Source organism: Lissotriton vulgaris, chromosome 1_1, assembly GCF_964263255.1.
Source record: "Lissotriton vulgaris chromosome 1_1, aLisVul1.2, whole genome shotgun sequence".
NCBI classification, from domain to species: domain Eukaryota; kingdom Metazoa; phylum Chordata; class Amphibia; order Caudata; family Salamandridae; genus Lissotriton; species Lissotriton vulgaris.
The window spans coordinates 193,899,368-193,915,663 of NC_141685.1; the positions used below are offsets into that span (position 1 = coordinate 193,899,368).

Genomic DNA, 16,296 nt, shown 5'->3' on the forward strand with positions numbered 1-16,296 from the left:
TCCTTTGATTGGCTAGCGCTTGGGACGCACGCACTGATGATAATGCAGGTGACTTTGCGGGTGGCAGTGAGGGGGGGGACGGGGCCCTTGAAGTTATTGCTGTCTTCTACGATTAGAGGGCTGTGGGTTTGGCATTGATGGTCATTTGTCAAGGCTTGTCTCTGCAGGACTACTATGAGCCAGGCACCACCCCCTTCTTCTCTGTCTTCCCCATATGGTATATGCGGGAGGGGAGGGGAGTGTTGGGGTGAGTGGACGTGTACCTCTGATGCCCCCAGGAGGGGATTCCCCACATGGTTTTACAATGGTTATTGAGTATGGGGTTTGGGAGGGGGGGAGGGATCGTAATACTGGCAAGTTTGGGTTGCTTCAGTGGGATGGGGGAGGGCAAGGGGAGTGGGGTTTCTGTTATTGTGAACGGAGTGTGGAGGGATGTTCACTTGTTGGGGAGAGGCTTGTTGGGAGAATGAATGAGTGTGCGGATGGTAGTCATGGCATGTATGGTGTGACAGGACTTGCGGGTTGTGTCAGCGTGATTGGTCAGGAATTCCGACGGTATTGTGCGATATGGTTTTTGGTACAGGATGCGGCACCACAGAGTGCCGGGACTCTTTGCATTTATTGGTTACAGGGATGTAATGGCTAGCACGGGGGATCATGCCTTGAATACTGTGTCTATAATGTCCTGGAATGTCAGGGGCCTTAATGACCCGCGGAAATGTAGGAATGTGCTGGGGTACTTAGATAGACACCAGGTGCAAATAGCTATGCTCCAGGAGACTCACCTTAATCCGCGATGCATCCCTCGGTTTGCCAACAGGTGGGCGACTGTGAGAGAGTTTTCCTCCTATTCCACCTATTCCAGGGGCACTGCCATTTTGATCAATAAACGACTGACGTTCCAGAGGCTGGGCGCCCGTACGGATAGCGAGGGGAGATACGTGATCCTCTGGGGGAGATTGGGCACTGATGTAGTGATGCTCATGAACTGTTACGCACCCAACATTGACCCGCCTGGGTTTTTCTTGTCACTATGGGGACATGCACTTGAGGTCGAGGCCACGCACGTAGTCTGGGGGGGGGACTTTAATCTCTCCTTACACCCGGGGGCGGACAGGTCAGACGGTAGCGGGCAGTACAACACGAAGGCCAGAGAAGCGTTGCGCAGCATACTGTCGGAAGCGGGATTGTTGGACAGCTGGAGACACTTACACCCGGTGGCTAGGGAGGGCACCCACTTCACCACGCATGCACGCTCGTGGGCCAGGATCGATTACTGTTTCATCTCACGGGGTCTGGCTGGGGGCGTTGCCAAGGCGCGACACCTGCCTCGCACGTACTCGGATCACTGTCCTGTGCTGACTGTCCTGGAGTTGCCTGGGTATGCAAGAGTACGTCCACCGTGGCGGCTGTTCCCCTCGGCCCTCCTCGATCCGGTTTTTAAACAAGAACTTGGGGAGGAAATCGAGGCCTTCTTCCCTAGGAACAAGGGGTCTGTTGCTAAGGTCGAGACGATCTGGGAGGCTTTCAAGGTCACAGTGCGCGGTGTCACAATCTCTAAAAGCTGTGGCGTGTTACGGGAAATAGTGCGCACGCTGAGGAGTATTGAAGCGGAACTCAAGGCGTTAGAGGCGGAGATGGTTGGAAACCCTTGCCCTGACCTAGCGATAGCATTCAGAGCCAAGTTATCCAAATTTGAAGAGGAGGCAGCCAGGGAAGCCAAATTCCGTGGCAAGTACTGGACGGCTCGACGCTATTGCGAGGGAGATAGGCCGGGAAAAGTGCTGGCGGCACTCACTAGGCACCAGCGCTTTGCTACGCACATACTGGAAATCTCTGATGGGGAAGGCAGAACCTGTCAGGACACTAGGGGAATACAGGACACCTTCCTGCAGCATTATAAACGGCTGTATACCACACAACGGACTGGAGAGGTTGACCTCGGTGGGTTCCTCGATGACATTGCACTGTGCTGGCTGAGTGATAGTGATAGGGCTTTCCTGGGATGTCCTTTCGAGATAGATGAAATCCGAGAAGCGATCATGTCACTAAGTAACGGCAAAGCCTCAGGGCTGGACGGCCTACCAGCCGAATTTTATAAATGCTACATAGACATAATGGCACCAGTGCTGAAGGAGGTGTTTGAGGAGTCGTTGGAGGAGGGGATACTACCGGGCTCTATGAGGGAGGTAGTGATCACTTCACTGCTTAAGCCGGGGAAAGACCCGAAGGATACCGATGCCTACAGGCCCTTATCCCTGCTAAACTGCGATGCAAAGATACTAGCGAAGGTGCTCGCGACTAGGTTATCCCTACTTATGACTACCCTGGTGCTGCCGGATCAATCCGGGTTTGTCCCGGGTAGGGCTACATCCCATAACCTCCGCACCCTGTTCTCCCTCATACCTACCATCTCCCCGGACCTGCCAGTCGCTGCTGTGTTTCTGGACGCCACCAAGGCGTTTGATTCGGTGGAATGGGGCTATCTCCTTGCCATATTAGGTAGGATGGGCTTCCCCCGGATCTTCATTGCCTGGGTGACATTGCTTTATACCTCTCCGGTCGCTAGGGTCATCGTCAACGGAGTGCTGTCATCGCAGATGCCAATCACGAGAGAGACTCGACAGGGCTGCCCCTTGTCACCCCTGCTTTTTGCCCTGGCTATCGAACCCCTGGCTTGCAGGATCCGGCAGTTGCATAAGGCCAGCGCCTTTAATTGCAACCAGAGACAGATTGGCATATCCCTCTATGCGGACGACGTTACCTTGTATGTGCGGCGCCCGCAAGAGCACCTCAACCCCCTGTTGCGAGAATTTGTATTATTTGGTGGCGTCTCTGGCGTGCACATCAATTGGAAGAAGTCGCAGTTCTTCCCCCTCACGCCCTCGGTAGCCCATTTCCCGCTTGAGTACCCGCTGGAGTGGTGTAGTATGGACTTGAAATACTTGGGTATTGTTGTGTCACTCACTAAGGAGGACACGGTCCGACTAAACTATGGGGTGGCCATCTCCAAATTAGCCGATTCTGTAACTCGCTGGTTGGCCCTCCCGCTGTCGATGGCGGGTAGAGCCTCCCTGATAAAAATGGTCATCCTCCCACGCTTCCTATACATCTTTCAAAATATACCCTATTACCCGGGAGCCTACTTCTTTAAGAGGCTTCGGTCTGAACTGCTTCGCTTATTCTGGGGCGGGAAGCAACCGCGTCTCAGCTGGAAAGTATTGACACAACCGTATGACAGGGGCGGATTTGACGTGCCCGACTTGGAGGTGTATTACCTCAGCGCTCAGGCTCAACATGCTTATTATTGGATTAACCCCTCCCCCTTTATGCCTCAGGTTGCAGCGGAGGATTGGATAGTTCACCCGCTGCCGCTTAAGGGCATGCTGCTGGGCTTGATTGGAGACGTTGAGACGCCTGCCACCACTGTCACCTGTACCATGGACGCTTGGCGGAGGGTGGCAAGATTACTGAAAGCCCCCATGCTCTACTCACCGGTGATGCCCCTTTCATATCATCCGAAGTTATCGCTCCTAACGGAAAATGGATTTCGTTCCATGTGCAACCGCATCCAACTTCATACCTGGGGGGACTTGTTTCAGGAGAAGCAGTTCCGCACTAAGGAAAAGTTCTTTGGTGCTACTCCCCCGACGCCAATGGAGGTGTTTTACTACATCAGGCTCCGTCAGGGTATGAAGGAGATAATTCCTGGCTACCCGGAGGAACCGGGCACGGTCCTGCCACTACACGTTATGCTCGTGTCGGACGGCAGACACTTGGTGTTGAAACTATATTCGGCCAGTCGAGAGCAGCGCCCCCCTGTTCCGTCCAAGGCGCGTACAGCCTGGGACTCTGATCTCCCCGCTGCGCTCACTGATGAACAGTGGAGATACTGCTGCTCGGTCACTGCAAGAGTTTCCTCTAGTTGTAGACTGAAAATTATCCACTATAAATTTGTGCAGCGGTATTATTATACCCCAGTTCGGAAACTGCGATTTCGACTATCGGAAGACGACAGATGTGCGAGGTGCCGTGCAGAGGGCGCAGGTTTTCTCCATTTGGCCTGGGAATGTGGAGTAATACGGGAATACTGGGAGCAGGTTCATGCTGCGCTTCAGGTGATGATCGATGGCCCTCTTGCCCTTGAGCCACTGGTGATGCTGCTGGGATATACCAAACACGTTCCCAAATTGGATCGCAAGTTTGTCGATCTCGCACTCCTTCTTGCTAAACGGAGAATTGCATGCAGGTGGGGAAGAGGGAGGGCGCCTAAGTTTAAGGAATGGTTGGATGACCTCAAGTATTGCCAAGACCAGCACGGTGTTTATGCGGACCTGATGCCTGCCCGCTGCAGACCCAGTGACTTCTGGTCCCCCTTGCAGGCTTACTGGCTGTCCCAGGCTGCGGGCAGCGACTCCTCTGGTGATGACGAGCCGATACCTGGCCCATGAGCGTATAAGTGCACACTACACTGTACTCACCGTATTGCATTCCGCGCGATAGATTAGCCCCTGGTCGGCTGAGCTACGCCTTTTATTGCCCTCCCGTGGATAGCTCCCTGGGATGCGAAGCAGGGCCACACACGCTAGGCACACACTTAACACATTGATACTCCAGGCGCTGGGGGTTGGGTCGTTGGTTGGGGACTGGGTCGCTGCGGGCTAGGGACACTGCGGACTCCTCTCTCCCTTGCCGAGGGGATGCCTAACTATGTGGGTGGGGAGGCCCCCCCCCTCTACTACTTGCTCATATGGGATGGCGGGGGGTTGGACATGGGCTCTGTGGCTTCTGACTCCGGGACATTGTTGAAATTCGCTGCTGTTCTCCCTTACCAGGTGTAGATGATGTTTGTCCGCTAAATGTACCATAATCGATACTGTACAGGATTTTTATTGCTGTTACTGTCATGACTCTGTGATGCACAATGTTAATAAAAACAAAGGTTTAAAAAAAAAAAAAAAATCCAACAAAGTTTGCCCTGCAGCATGAAGACGCTACTCCACAAAAGAAAGTTCATCAGAACTATTTATTTTTCAAACCGGCTTGCACATCAATTATTTCAATCCCTTTCAGTCCCTTACGCGTTTCAGAGCTCCTGCTCTTTCATCAGAGGGGGGAAGCCACAGTGTCCGGTCTCTGCATGCTGCACTTGTACTCATTTGCATATTCCTTAATTGGCCCACCTGGGAGCCTCATGAGTGTGCCTCCTGGGTTTTGTAGTTCGTGCTGCAGAGCCTCTCCCATCGACTGCCTGCTGGCTATTATGAATGTTTTGAGCCCTCCAGTGGGCCTCCGAGTGTGAGCCCAGTTCGTGCTTTTAATTCCTTTGTGCTGCTGATAGGAATTCTAGTAGTTAGAAGCCTGCAGACCTTTGGTTCTTAGGTGGTGCATCTTCCACGGCCAGGCTGCCGTGTAAAAATCCAACAAAGTTTGCCCTGAAGCATGAAGACGCTACTCCACAAAAGAAAGTTCATCAGAACTATTTATTTTTCAAACCGGCTTGCACATCCAGATTATTTCAATCCCTTTCAGTCCCTTACGGGTTTCAGAGCTCCTGCTCTTTCATCAGAGGGGGGAAGCCACAGTGTCCGGTCTCTGCATGCTGCACTTGTACTCATTTGCATATTCCTTAATTTTTTTAAAATGCACGAGCACTTTATTGATCGCCATTTCTCCTATGCTGTATGGAGAACCAGTATGCATTGGCACTTTTCAATATGTCTGCCACTATTTTCATGTATTGTTTGGCTTAGTCCTCTTTCTATTGTTATGAGGAGATGGAGTTTAAATGGCGATTTTTTACATTTCACATTGACACTGAGGAAGCCGTTTCACGGCGAAACACGTTTGTCTTTGGAAGGGGTGACGGGGGTCTGTCAATAAACCTAAAAGTATCCAGCTCCGAGTGCCGTCTGCTTTCTTGGATGTGAGCGAGCGTGCAGCAATATATATATATATATATATATATATATATATATATATATATATATATATATATATATATATATATATATATATATATATATATATATATATATATATATATATCGCTCGCTCTATATATATATATCTCTCTCTATATAAGTATATTAGATAAATACGGTCCAATAATCCTGTTGACAGGTTCTGGTGACATCATAAGTCCCTGGGCTGATTGGTTTGTAAATGTCACCAAAACCCAGAACCTGCATTTCATAGGCGAATGCTACATTTTGAAAGTCATACTAATAAAAGCGTTATACTATTTCTAGTTGGACAGTTTGAATACCTGTGAACAATATGAAAATGAGACAGTGATTTAACATGAAAAGACATTTATATATTTCTCATTGATTTTTTTGTACTTCTGGTTAGAGAACACATCCCATCACATACAGTAACATGAGGAGCTTAACATGGATATCTTTGTAGTTGAAGTACCCCTAGAGGATTAGAGGCAGTGGACCCGATTCTCAAAAGTAAACATAGACTAGAAGTCTAAAGTTAGACTTCAGATCTAAGCTTATACTTCCGATCTAAACTGAGGCCTAATTCACAAAGGTAAACATAGACCTTGGTGTCAGTTCACAATTGTTTGCTAGTCACAAAGGGATTTATGAGTAGTATTTTTACAGGTGCAGAGTCTCTGCACATAAAAAGACCTATCTTTTTATGTGCGGACACTTCCACTTGTAAAGATACTACTCATAAATCCCTTTGTGAATAACAAACAGGCAACTTACTCAAACTTACTCAAAAGTGTAACTTTACTTTTGTAAATCAAGCCCTTCGACTTCAGATCTAAAGGTAGAAATCAGTCTAAAGTTAGACTTCAGATCTACTTTTATTTTTGTGAATTCGCTCAATGAGATGAGCAGTTTGCCTTCTTTGAACACACGTTTTCACAGAAGTTTAGAATAATAAAATGGTCTAGTGAATTTGGTGTCTGTAAGAATGATGAATCATTTTGGTTAAGCTGGTTGATCATTAAATAGTCAGATCACATCAGGATTAGTTGGGGTAAGTTTCAGGTTGTAACGTGTTTACCCATTAGATACTCCCTATTGTTCCACTGAGGCCTACAGAGAATGATGAAGACTTTGGGGATGAAGATACAGCATAGTAATCCAGAGCTGGATGTCAGAATGGCAAAGATCTCGACGGCCACCATGTACCTGCCCTTGGTGCTCAGGTACGCTGGGATGAAGGAGACCCAGACACTGCAGAATACCAGCATGCTGAAGGTGATCATCTTGGCTTCGTTGAAAGTATCTGGTAACTTCCTAGCCATGGAAGCAACAACAAAGCTCAAAAGAGCCAAAAATCCCATATATCCAACCACAGCATAAAATGCAAAGACAGAGCCCTCATTACACTGCAAGATCATCTTACCAGTTTCTGATCTGGTATCAATGTCTGGGAATGGAGCAGAAAGAATGAGCCAGACTGTACAGATCACCGCCTCTCCCAGTGAGCAGAGAAGCACCAGGCAGCTGGGTATTCGAGGGCCAACCCACTTTCTCAGCTTACTTTCCGGCTTTGTGCCGTAAAAAGCGATAATAACTGTAATGGTTTTTGCTAGTACAGAAGAGACAGCAGTTGTGAAAATTATCCCAAAGGCAGCTTGTTGAAAGAGGCAGGACACCTTTGAAGGACGTCCAATAAAGAGGAAGGAGCAGAGGAAGGACAGCAGGAGGGCGAGGAGGAGGGTGTAGCTGAGATTTTGGTTATTGGCTTTCACTAGTGGTGTGTTTCGGTACTTAATAAAGATTCCCAGCACTCCCACACTGACAACGGAGAAGAAACTTGCAATGCAGGATAGGACCAAACCCAAAGCATCCTCAAAGGACAGGAACTCTACAGTCCGAGGAAGGCAGGCATCTCTCTGCTCATTGGACCACTGGTCTTCAGAACACTTTATACAGTTTTCCATATCTGCATGAAAAGAAAATAATATAAAGTCAGATGAGGATTGTGATGTGCAGCTGCTTATTGTCTCATTCAAATCTCCATATCCACTGACTATCATCTTGGTATGTGTGGTTGAACCATCAAGTCAGTTCAGGTTCTTACTACATCTACCATATTAACTTTAAGTGTACCTTAAATGCAAATATGAATATTGTGATTGAGTACCTGATTCTAATCAATTATTAATTGTGCCCAACACTTTCACATTTTAAATTTGCCTGACCCAATTTTAGTTGAAACTAGGAGAGTGCTAGCGTCCCCCTTTAGATGAGGCACCATCTCCACAATTCTGCCCTGTCTCTTACTTCTAGAGTGTGTGGAAGGCGCTGTGTCCCCAATGCTTAACTTGTAAAACCAATACGTGCCAGGGCCCTTGCCAGGAGGCCACTTCAGCTTGCACCACCCATTGGTCCAGACAGTGCTGCCAATGACAGCACAAACACTACTAACCATCACACTTCTACTAGTGCGACACTTCAGACTATTCCAGGCCCTCAAAGCCATGAGAATTGGGTGGAACGTATTAGTTATTTTTAACGTATATTATACTAATAAACAACTGCTATTATACTCATCTCTACATAAAACAAAGAGTGCAACCATGTGACAGAATGTCATAAGGGCCGCTGTTAGCAACTAAGTGCCGGTGCCAAGCACCAGAAACCACTGGCTCAATTGAAGCACTGAGTGTCCCTCTTTATTGCCACCGCCATCTGACCCGGTCCCTCTTTTGTTCCTCCCCTAAAGAAGGTAAAAGTTTAGAATTCTTCACCTAACTGAGCATGATGGTTCAGTGTAAAAGAGAATTCCAGGCTTTTACTGGCTGTTGGGAACATTCGCATGAGACCATCACAAGTGGTGGTTTACCTTTAGCTCTACTACTCAAGGGAGCCCCAGATTGTCCTAGCCAAGGAATTACTGCCAGACAGATTTGTGTGTCTGGGTGAGTTTGGTTGGCCCACTATCTAAAGGAGGTGACCTTCATCAGGCTCTCAGTTAGCCCTTGTGTTTGGCACATGTCAAAAGAAAACATGGGTGATATTCCGTTATCTAAATATTAACTTACTGAGACATTAATATCGAGAAAAACACTACACATCTAAAAATAAAGTCCATAAAAAAAATATTGATTTTATTGTAACATATGATTAAATTAATAAATCTCATTCATAATAAAGTGCACCATCAAAGGCTGATATGATTGTTCAGTGACTTAGAGGTTTACTTTTGATTAACACAAGTTGGAATCTTTGCAGGGTCAGATTTCTGTCCTTCCAATGTTTATAAATTGAGTGTCATTAAATGCATTTTGTAAAAACAACGTTATTGATTTCTAATACACTACAGCAGATCAAAAGACATCAACTTGTTGTCAAAAACACTATTAGATACCTGTAGCAAAATAGGTTGCACAACAGTCAGACAGAGCCAACATTATTGGCAAATATTCAGTGCTGTGTAAGAGTTAATAAATCAGATCTCCTCCGGAATCTCCTCCCCATTTGTTCCATATCTTGCTGTATTTAGCGGGGAAGCTCCTGGCTTTGTATATCGGCTTCTCCTACTGGGCAAAGTGCCACAGAGCTATGGTAGGAGGTTCAGAAGATTCCCAGGAGATTTTGTATCTCTTTTTGCCACCATGGTGGCCGTGCCTAGCAGGGCCCAGTTTTTCCCTCGTACCACCGCACCCTCCAGCCCTCCCATTATCATCAACAGCAGGATGAGGCCCGCCACCCAACCCAATACGGTTGAGAGTTCTGCACCCATGGCCTCCCAGTAACTTTGTATGATGGGACATGACCAGACCATGTGATAAAAATCTGCATTAGCCTAGGAGCTGTGGAAGTACTTGAACATGTAAGTAGACCAGCCTTGCACAGAGCGTCTGGAGTAAGATATGCGCTAGGGAGATAGAATGTTTGTATTTATATAAGTTCAGAGGATATCATAATGAGTCTGGGAGCCATCATCGCATCTCTCCAGTCTTCTTCTACCAAGGGGCCTAGCCTGCCTTCCCATCGGCTTTGAGATGAGTCAATGTAAAAGGGGAATTAATGATAAATGTACAGTAGATCTGGGAGACGCTGCCCTTCCCAAGTTCATCTATGAAGAGCTTTGCTATAAAGGACTGAATTACAAGAGGGAACTGCCTTGTGTGATGTGTGTATGTAGAGTGTGGCACAATTGTAGGTACTTATGGAATTGAATCGTGGACAGTTCATATGTGGGCTGGAGCACTTGGAAGGAATACTTATGTGTACTGGACCAAACATCTCCTAGTCGTGTAAGCCTACTTGCATCCCAGCGTCTAAATCCCCCTAATTCAGCCACCTCTCCCAACCACATGCCCTGCCACAGCAGAGTGTGCTGGGTGAGTGTGGCACTCCTGCCCGTATGATGCAGTGCCACTCGCCATTCAAGAAACACCATTCGGGTCACCACAGATAGTGTAGTTTAGACCGGATCACCATAGAGCATCGCCATTAATCTGAGAAAGGTAATCGAGTGAAGTTCGACTCTATAGGCCGGGTCGGACCGTCCTCCAATGAGCCAACCATTTATCAATAGGAGCTGCAATGCCAGATAGCAAAGACATAAGTTGGCCATGCCAAAACCACCTTCATATGGGGCACATTGACACTTGGTGTAGGCCAAGCGTGGTCTTGAATTTTGCCACAAAAGATTTATGGCCAAGGAATCAATCTCTCAAAACCAGTGGCAGGGTAGCATCTGTGGGAAGTTCTGAAAATAAAGTAGAGAAACCTTGGCAGCACTGTCATTTTATAGAGGGCTATTCTGCCCGTTACATTCGATGGGAGAGACTGCTTAAGACCCGCTTTGATTTTGCGGACAAAAGGAGTGATATTTAGTGACCATGTCAATACGCGGTGAAGCTGTTTATGGCAAAGGTAGATACCCAGGTGTTGGAACTGGGGTCACCAGTTCCCTTAGGGTAGCATGGCACGAGCGGGTAGGCATCCGAAAGCTTATGTGTAAAGCGACCATACAGCACACGCAACCACTGAGTCAGAAACATGGGCACGCAATTAGGGACACCACTCCAGTGAGCTTGTGTAAAAACTCAAATCAACTTTATTAAGATAGAGCAGGATCAGGGTATTGGAAATTCATCAAAAAATTAGCTTCTTAGCTCTCTTTTCAGATACCTGTGTGTCAACACTTGGCATTAGACTTCCGTTGAATAAATATTAGATATTCCATAAATATTAAATATTGGATAAATACATTTTTAGCAAAACACAGGTCTGACCTATGCCTTGCCCCTGGTCAGCACCTGCATCAATTACATTAAGGAGACAATCAAACTGATAGGTCATCTTATTAGCCCTGTGGGCTTTTTACCCACCTCTCACCAAGCAAGGGTGAGTGTTTTACAATAGAAACATGTAACTAAATCACTGTGGGCTTCTAATAAATATAGCACTACGTGGAAGTAAACATTTCATTAGGAATAAACAACCTCGTGGGTAGGTAAAACCATTTTAGGAATCACTCCTAGTAGGAATGGGCATTACGCAGGTAAACAGTTGAAGGAAAACCTCTCACTAGTTATGCATCAACCTTTCCAATCAATATGCATTTCACCATATTATGCATCAACACATTTCATTAGCGGCCAAGCATTTTCTTAGCAGTAACCTCTTTACCCTACAGATTAATTTATCATCTAAGAGGGCATCAGCAGACCCCTAACTAGGGTAGAATAACCATCCTACTAGGTACGAACTAACATCTCACCACCCCCCTGACTAAACAGGCCATTAACACTCAGGCCGGAAGAACCATCCCCTAAGCGTAGGTAAAACATTTCCTTAGTCAGGAATAAACATTTCAGGGAATAGGAGTAACCCTTCCTCTGGAACAAAAATTGAGCTTTCGTTGACATTCAACAACTTCCCTATTTCATTAGGTATACTCTTATTTGCAGGTGAGAATCAACATTCCATAAAGCCCACCTCTGCAAGAATTTCATGGGATTCATTTAGGCATGTTTCATGTAGAGCTACACCTAATTACCTGTAGGCATTCTGGGGGTGTAACATTGAACAGGAGCCACTCTATTTCATTAAAGGTAGAACATTCAATGCTCTCTTATGCACATTTCATTAGTGTATTACGCACATTTCTTTTAAATACAAAGCATTTCATTAAGCTACAAATACACTATGCGAAAGGGCCTACCTTTCAATCATCCCAAACAAGCCATGCATAAGGCTTCAGTAATTGGCATTTAACAGTACCCCAGGCAGGGGTTAATTCTCACCAAATAATGCCCTCATGGTGTTTAGGGGTCCTGGCCCAGGTCAGGAGACTCTCCTGGGCTAATTAGGGCCAACATGGACCAGTCACCAGTTTTCCCCAGGGAGAGGCGAACTCGGGGCCTCCCGGGGCCTTCCGCCCTCCTCCCTGGGGGTTTGCTGACTCTTCGCCGTTAATCGGGGCCAACGGGGCCCAACAACAAACTTCCCCAGGGGAGGGGTGAACTCGAGGTCTCATGCGACCTTCCGCCCTCCTCCCCGGGGGTTACCTGCCTTCTTCGGCCCTTCCCGGGCCCTTGCGTAGGCTTCTGGTGGGTTTGAGGGCTCTGGCTTCTCTTGGAGCCCTGGCGGCGCTGTCCGGGAAAGCGGGGTAGGGGGGGGGGGCTCTCACTCCTCCGTGAGCCCCTCCGATATGCCCCGCGCTTCAATGGAACCGGTCCCGGCTCCTCAGGCCTCGGGACCGATCAGGGACACCGCAATCAACAGCGGAAGCAGGATGGCCCCGGCCTCTCTCTCGGCCTTACTCGGGCCTCAGAACGCACCACTGGAGGCGGGGCGCGGCCTCTGATGCGGCGCTCCCCCCTCGTCACGTGAGTAGGGTGGGCGGTGGCTTCAGGGCCTTTGCGGCCTTCGGATGGGATGCGGCGGCCCTCTCCTGGCTCCGAGGGCCGCCGAGGACACTCCTCACTCTTCGGCTGGGCTGCGGCGGTGAGAGCGGCTCCAGGGTGAGCCGGGGAAAGACATCTTCTCCGCCCACTCCTCCGGACGTGGCAAGGCCCACATCACATGGCGGCGGCCCTCTCCTCACACCGGGGGCCGCCGAGGGGGTCAGATGACAGCACAAAGGCTCCCGCGATGTAGCGGTAGGTCAAGCAGCGCTTTTGGTCCCAGCGCTGAGGGGAGCAAGTACAGCACTCGGGGGCACAGCGCGCAGAGGCTTCGGCGCTTGGCAATCACGGCGCTAGGAAGGCCACCTCAATTCTTAGCACCTGAGGGATGTAGCGCTCCTCAGGGCTCAGCCATTCTGGTAGTTCACAGCGCTGGGCAGTTTCAGAAATAGCGCTTAGGGCAGTGAGCTGGATACAGCGCTTCACAGCAGGTTCCACAGCAGGCATTCACCACAGCGCTGAGCAGGCACAAAAGTCTCCAGGACCACAGCGCTTCGCAAGGAGGCTAATAACAGCAGTGCAGGCACAGGTCACAGTGCTTTATAGGCACAGGCAGTCTTTAGCGCTTTGTAAGGGTTCTGGCTAGGAATGCAGCAGGACAGCAGTCCCAATAATAATTCAGTTCAGCGCCTGGCAGTGCAGGTAGTTTAGTCAGGGAGAGCTAAACACAGCTCAGGCAGAACATGTAGTTCAGTAGAACCAACAGGACATACCACACGTCCGTGGCAGACCAGACAGAGGAATCCCAGATGGCGTCAGGGGGCACAGGGAGCAACACCGCGCCAATACCTGGGTGGTTCTTCAAATGTCCTGTGGTGATTCAGTCTTCCCTTGCTCCTGGTTTCTTCTTAGCGCTTTATGTTTCTTGCGCCCTTGTAAGTTTCAGTTGGTTTCTTGTTTCCTTGAAGGGGGTTAAGTTGGTGGCTGGTGTTAGATCTCCTCAGCCAGTTCCCTTCAAGCAGACTGGGGGTTCCCCTTCCGCCGGGCCAGGTCAGAGGGGCAAATCCAGGATACCTCAACACTTGATAGGCAGCACCTAGGCCCTGTCTCTACCAGTGTCATAGGCCCCTGTCTAGGCCCCACTGCCTAAACTCCTGCATAGGTTCTCCCCCAGGTCTGCGCTCCCTCAGTCTCCTCAGAAAGGTTCCCTCCCTTTCCTTTTATAGTGCCAGTTGACAGTTGGTAATAACAGTTGGTGTTACCTCACCTGTTCCAGAAGGTTCCAGGTGGTTCTACCATTCTACCTATGGGCAGGCTGGCAGGCTAAGATGGATACATTGCCTGAGGGTTCCAGCCAGCCCCTGGCTACTAGAATGCGCCAACGTAGACCACGCTGCAGCAGCAGAGGTCAGTGGCGGCCATGTTAGGGGTAGGAAGTACCTGTACTTTAACACTAGTTTTACACTACACAGGCCCTTCTCCACTACACAAGGCCTACACACTGTTGTTTCAATAGGGGCATTCTAAATTAACAGGGGATAAAAAGCGAAACATTTCTGGGGAAAGGGCCAAGTCTCACACCAGGCAAAAACAACACGGTAACCCTGAAAATCTACAAGATTGACTAACTAACGTAGAATGTACGACTTGCCCCCTTAAGATAGGGTGTTGGAGTTTTTGCTCACCAATTAGAAAACCGTTTATATAAAGAGGTTGGGTTTACCTTTTCAAACCTTTCCATTTCGGACGCTACTCCAGACGCCATTCACAACGCCCGTTGAGAGCTGCGAAAAAAGGTATGCGAACTACGCTAATACCCTTTAAACCTTCCGCCCTCCTTTTTTTCGTAAAAATATTAGACTTAGCCCTTCTTTATTCCCTTTTGGGATGTTTGATAACAAATGTGGGCGTAATGTTCCGGGAGTCCGTAAGACATCGCTACTTCGTAAAACTTTGTCTTAGAAAGCCGCTACATTGTAAAGCCGTTTTCTTTGGTTAAATCTCCTATTAGGTGCGCATATTAGAAAAAGACTAATGTCTATCCATGACAGTATAAAGGCAGAACAGTTTACTTAAACAATTCCATCAGGAAATAATTAGTAATATCCATGCACTATTTTTTGGCAGCTTCCGCTCACCGGGAACAAACATTAGCTAATTCAAGTGGAATGTCTGTGCCGCTGTGATCCAATTGAACAGCTACACGCAATTTGAAAACGCGTCCAGATATTTTTGCCTTGATTACCAGGTAAAAGATCACAGGGATATGTGTCAAAAACTAGAATATCGTAATGTAATACCACGTTACTAAATAATCGTTTTTACTATTGTCAGCGGAATCGGAAATCAATGAACATTACCGCCTGCTCTGCTCTGCGCCCACGTGATTGGTTTAACCGAAATTGTTCCAACCTTAACTGGATCATATCGTCCTTTGATTAGTTTATTTCTTTTAAAGGTAAGATCACTGAGTCCGAGGGTGGTTACGTTTGAATCGTTATTTACTTTTATGGATACCTACACACAATATCCCTCTATATATATCTTATCCAAGATTGTTTTTAAGAAAATGGATGTCCGCCACTCATAAAGCTCCGTGTACCTGAAATCTAGATACACGGCGACAAAAAATTAAAGGTATTTTTCAAATTTGTTACTCTCGGTAGGAATAAAATGAAATGATGAATCAGTAACTCAATCACTACTACTACCCTCATAACAGGTGTCAAAACAGGAAACCTGCCCATATTTAAGAACAACGCGTTTGACCTTTTTACAGTCTGAAAAACGAATGATATGTGAAGCACTCTAAAGGTGAGAGTTAATATACACCCATGTTAAAGATCCTATAGGGATATGTTTCAATTAAGGAGCTCTATAGGAAATAGAAGCTTTTAAATCTAAGACTTCCCAGAAGACTTCCCCGATGTTTAGCATAATTCTACAAAAATGAGCAGATGTTTGCTGAATGTAATAGATGCAATCGAAGTTGAATCTTAGTATATAAATAGGTCTTTTTTATAAAAAGGTTTAGGTTAACTACAATTTCAGAATAAGATTCAAACTAAAAAATCCTTATATTGAATCTTAACTAATGGGTGTAGAGACATATAAATTACTCCTGTTTCCCCTCCCAATAACCCCCCCCCTTTTAATTCTAAAATGTATTAGGGTATTGGCACCAGGATTTACCTGTCTCTATTATCTTTGTTCGTGATACAATGTTAAGTATGGGTTTCCTTATTTCATATTCCTTATCTGATTTGTATTATCCTTAATATACTTTTCTACTGCACCTAATATGTTTCCTTTTGTATAAATTATTGTCAATATTGTTGTGGTTTGTTAATCTTTGTTAGATGTCCTTATTCAGCGGTATATCATACTGTTGTATTATTTATCTGGTAAGAAGCCATGTAGAATGATTATAATCTACTACAAATGTTTATGATTGAAAC

At 47.1% G+C, this 16,296-nt stretch overlaps 1 protein-coding gene across 2 annotated transcripts in view; it reads right to left on the reverse strand.

Moving 5' to 3' along the window:
- Nucleotides 1–7,006: 7,006 nt before the first annotated feature.
- Nucleotides 7,007–16,296, reverse strand: part of LOC147738155 (vomeronasal type-2 receptor 26-like) — a 223,545-nt gene continuing 214,255 nt past the window's right edge. For both annotated transcript variants that reach the window (XM_086952165.1, XM_086952166.1), the window contains exon 3: nt 7,007–7,914. In XM_086952165.1, the coding sequence (XP_086808291.1) occupies nt 7,007–7,914 (908 nt within the window). The remainder of the gene's footprint in view (nt 7,915–16,296) is intronic.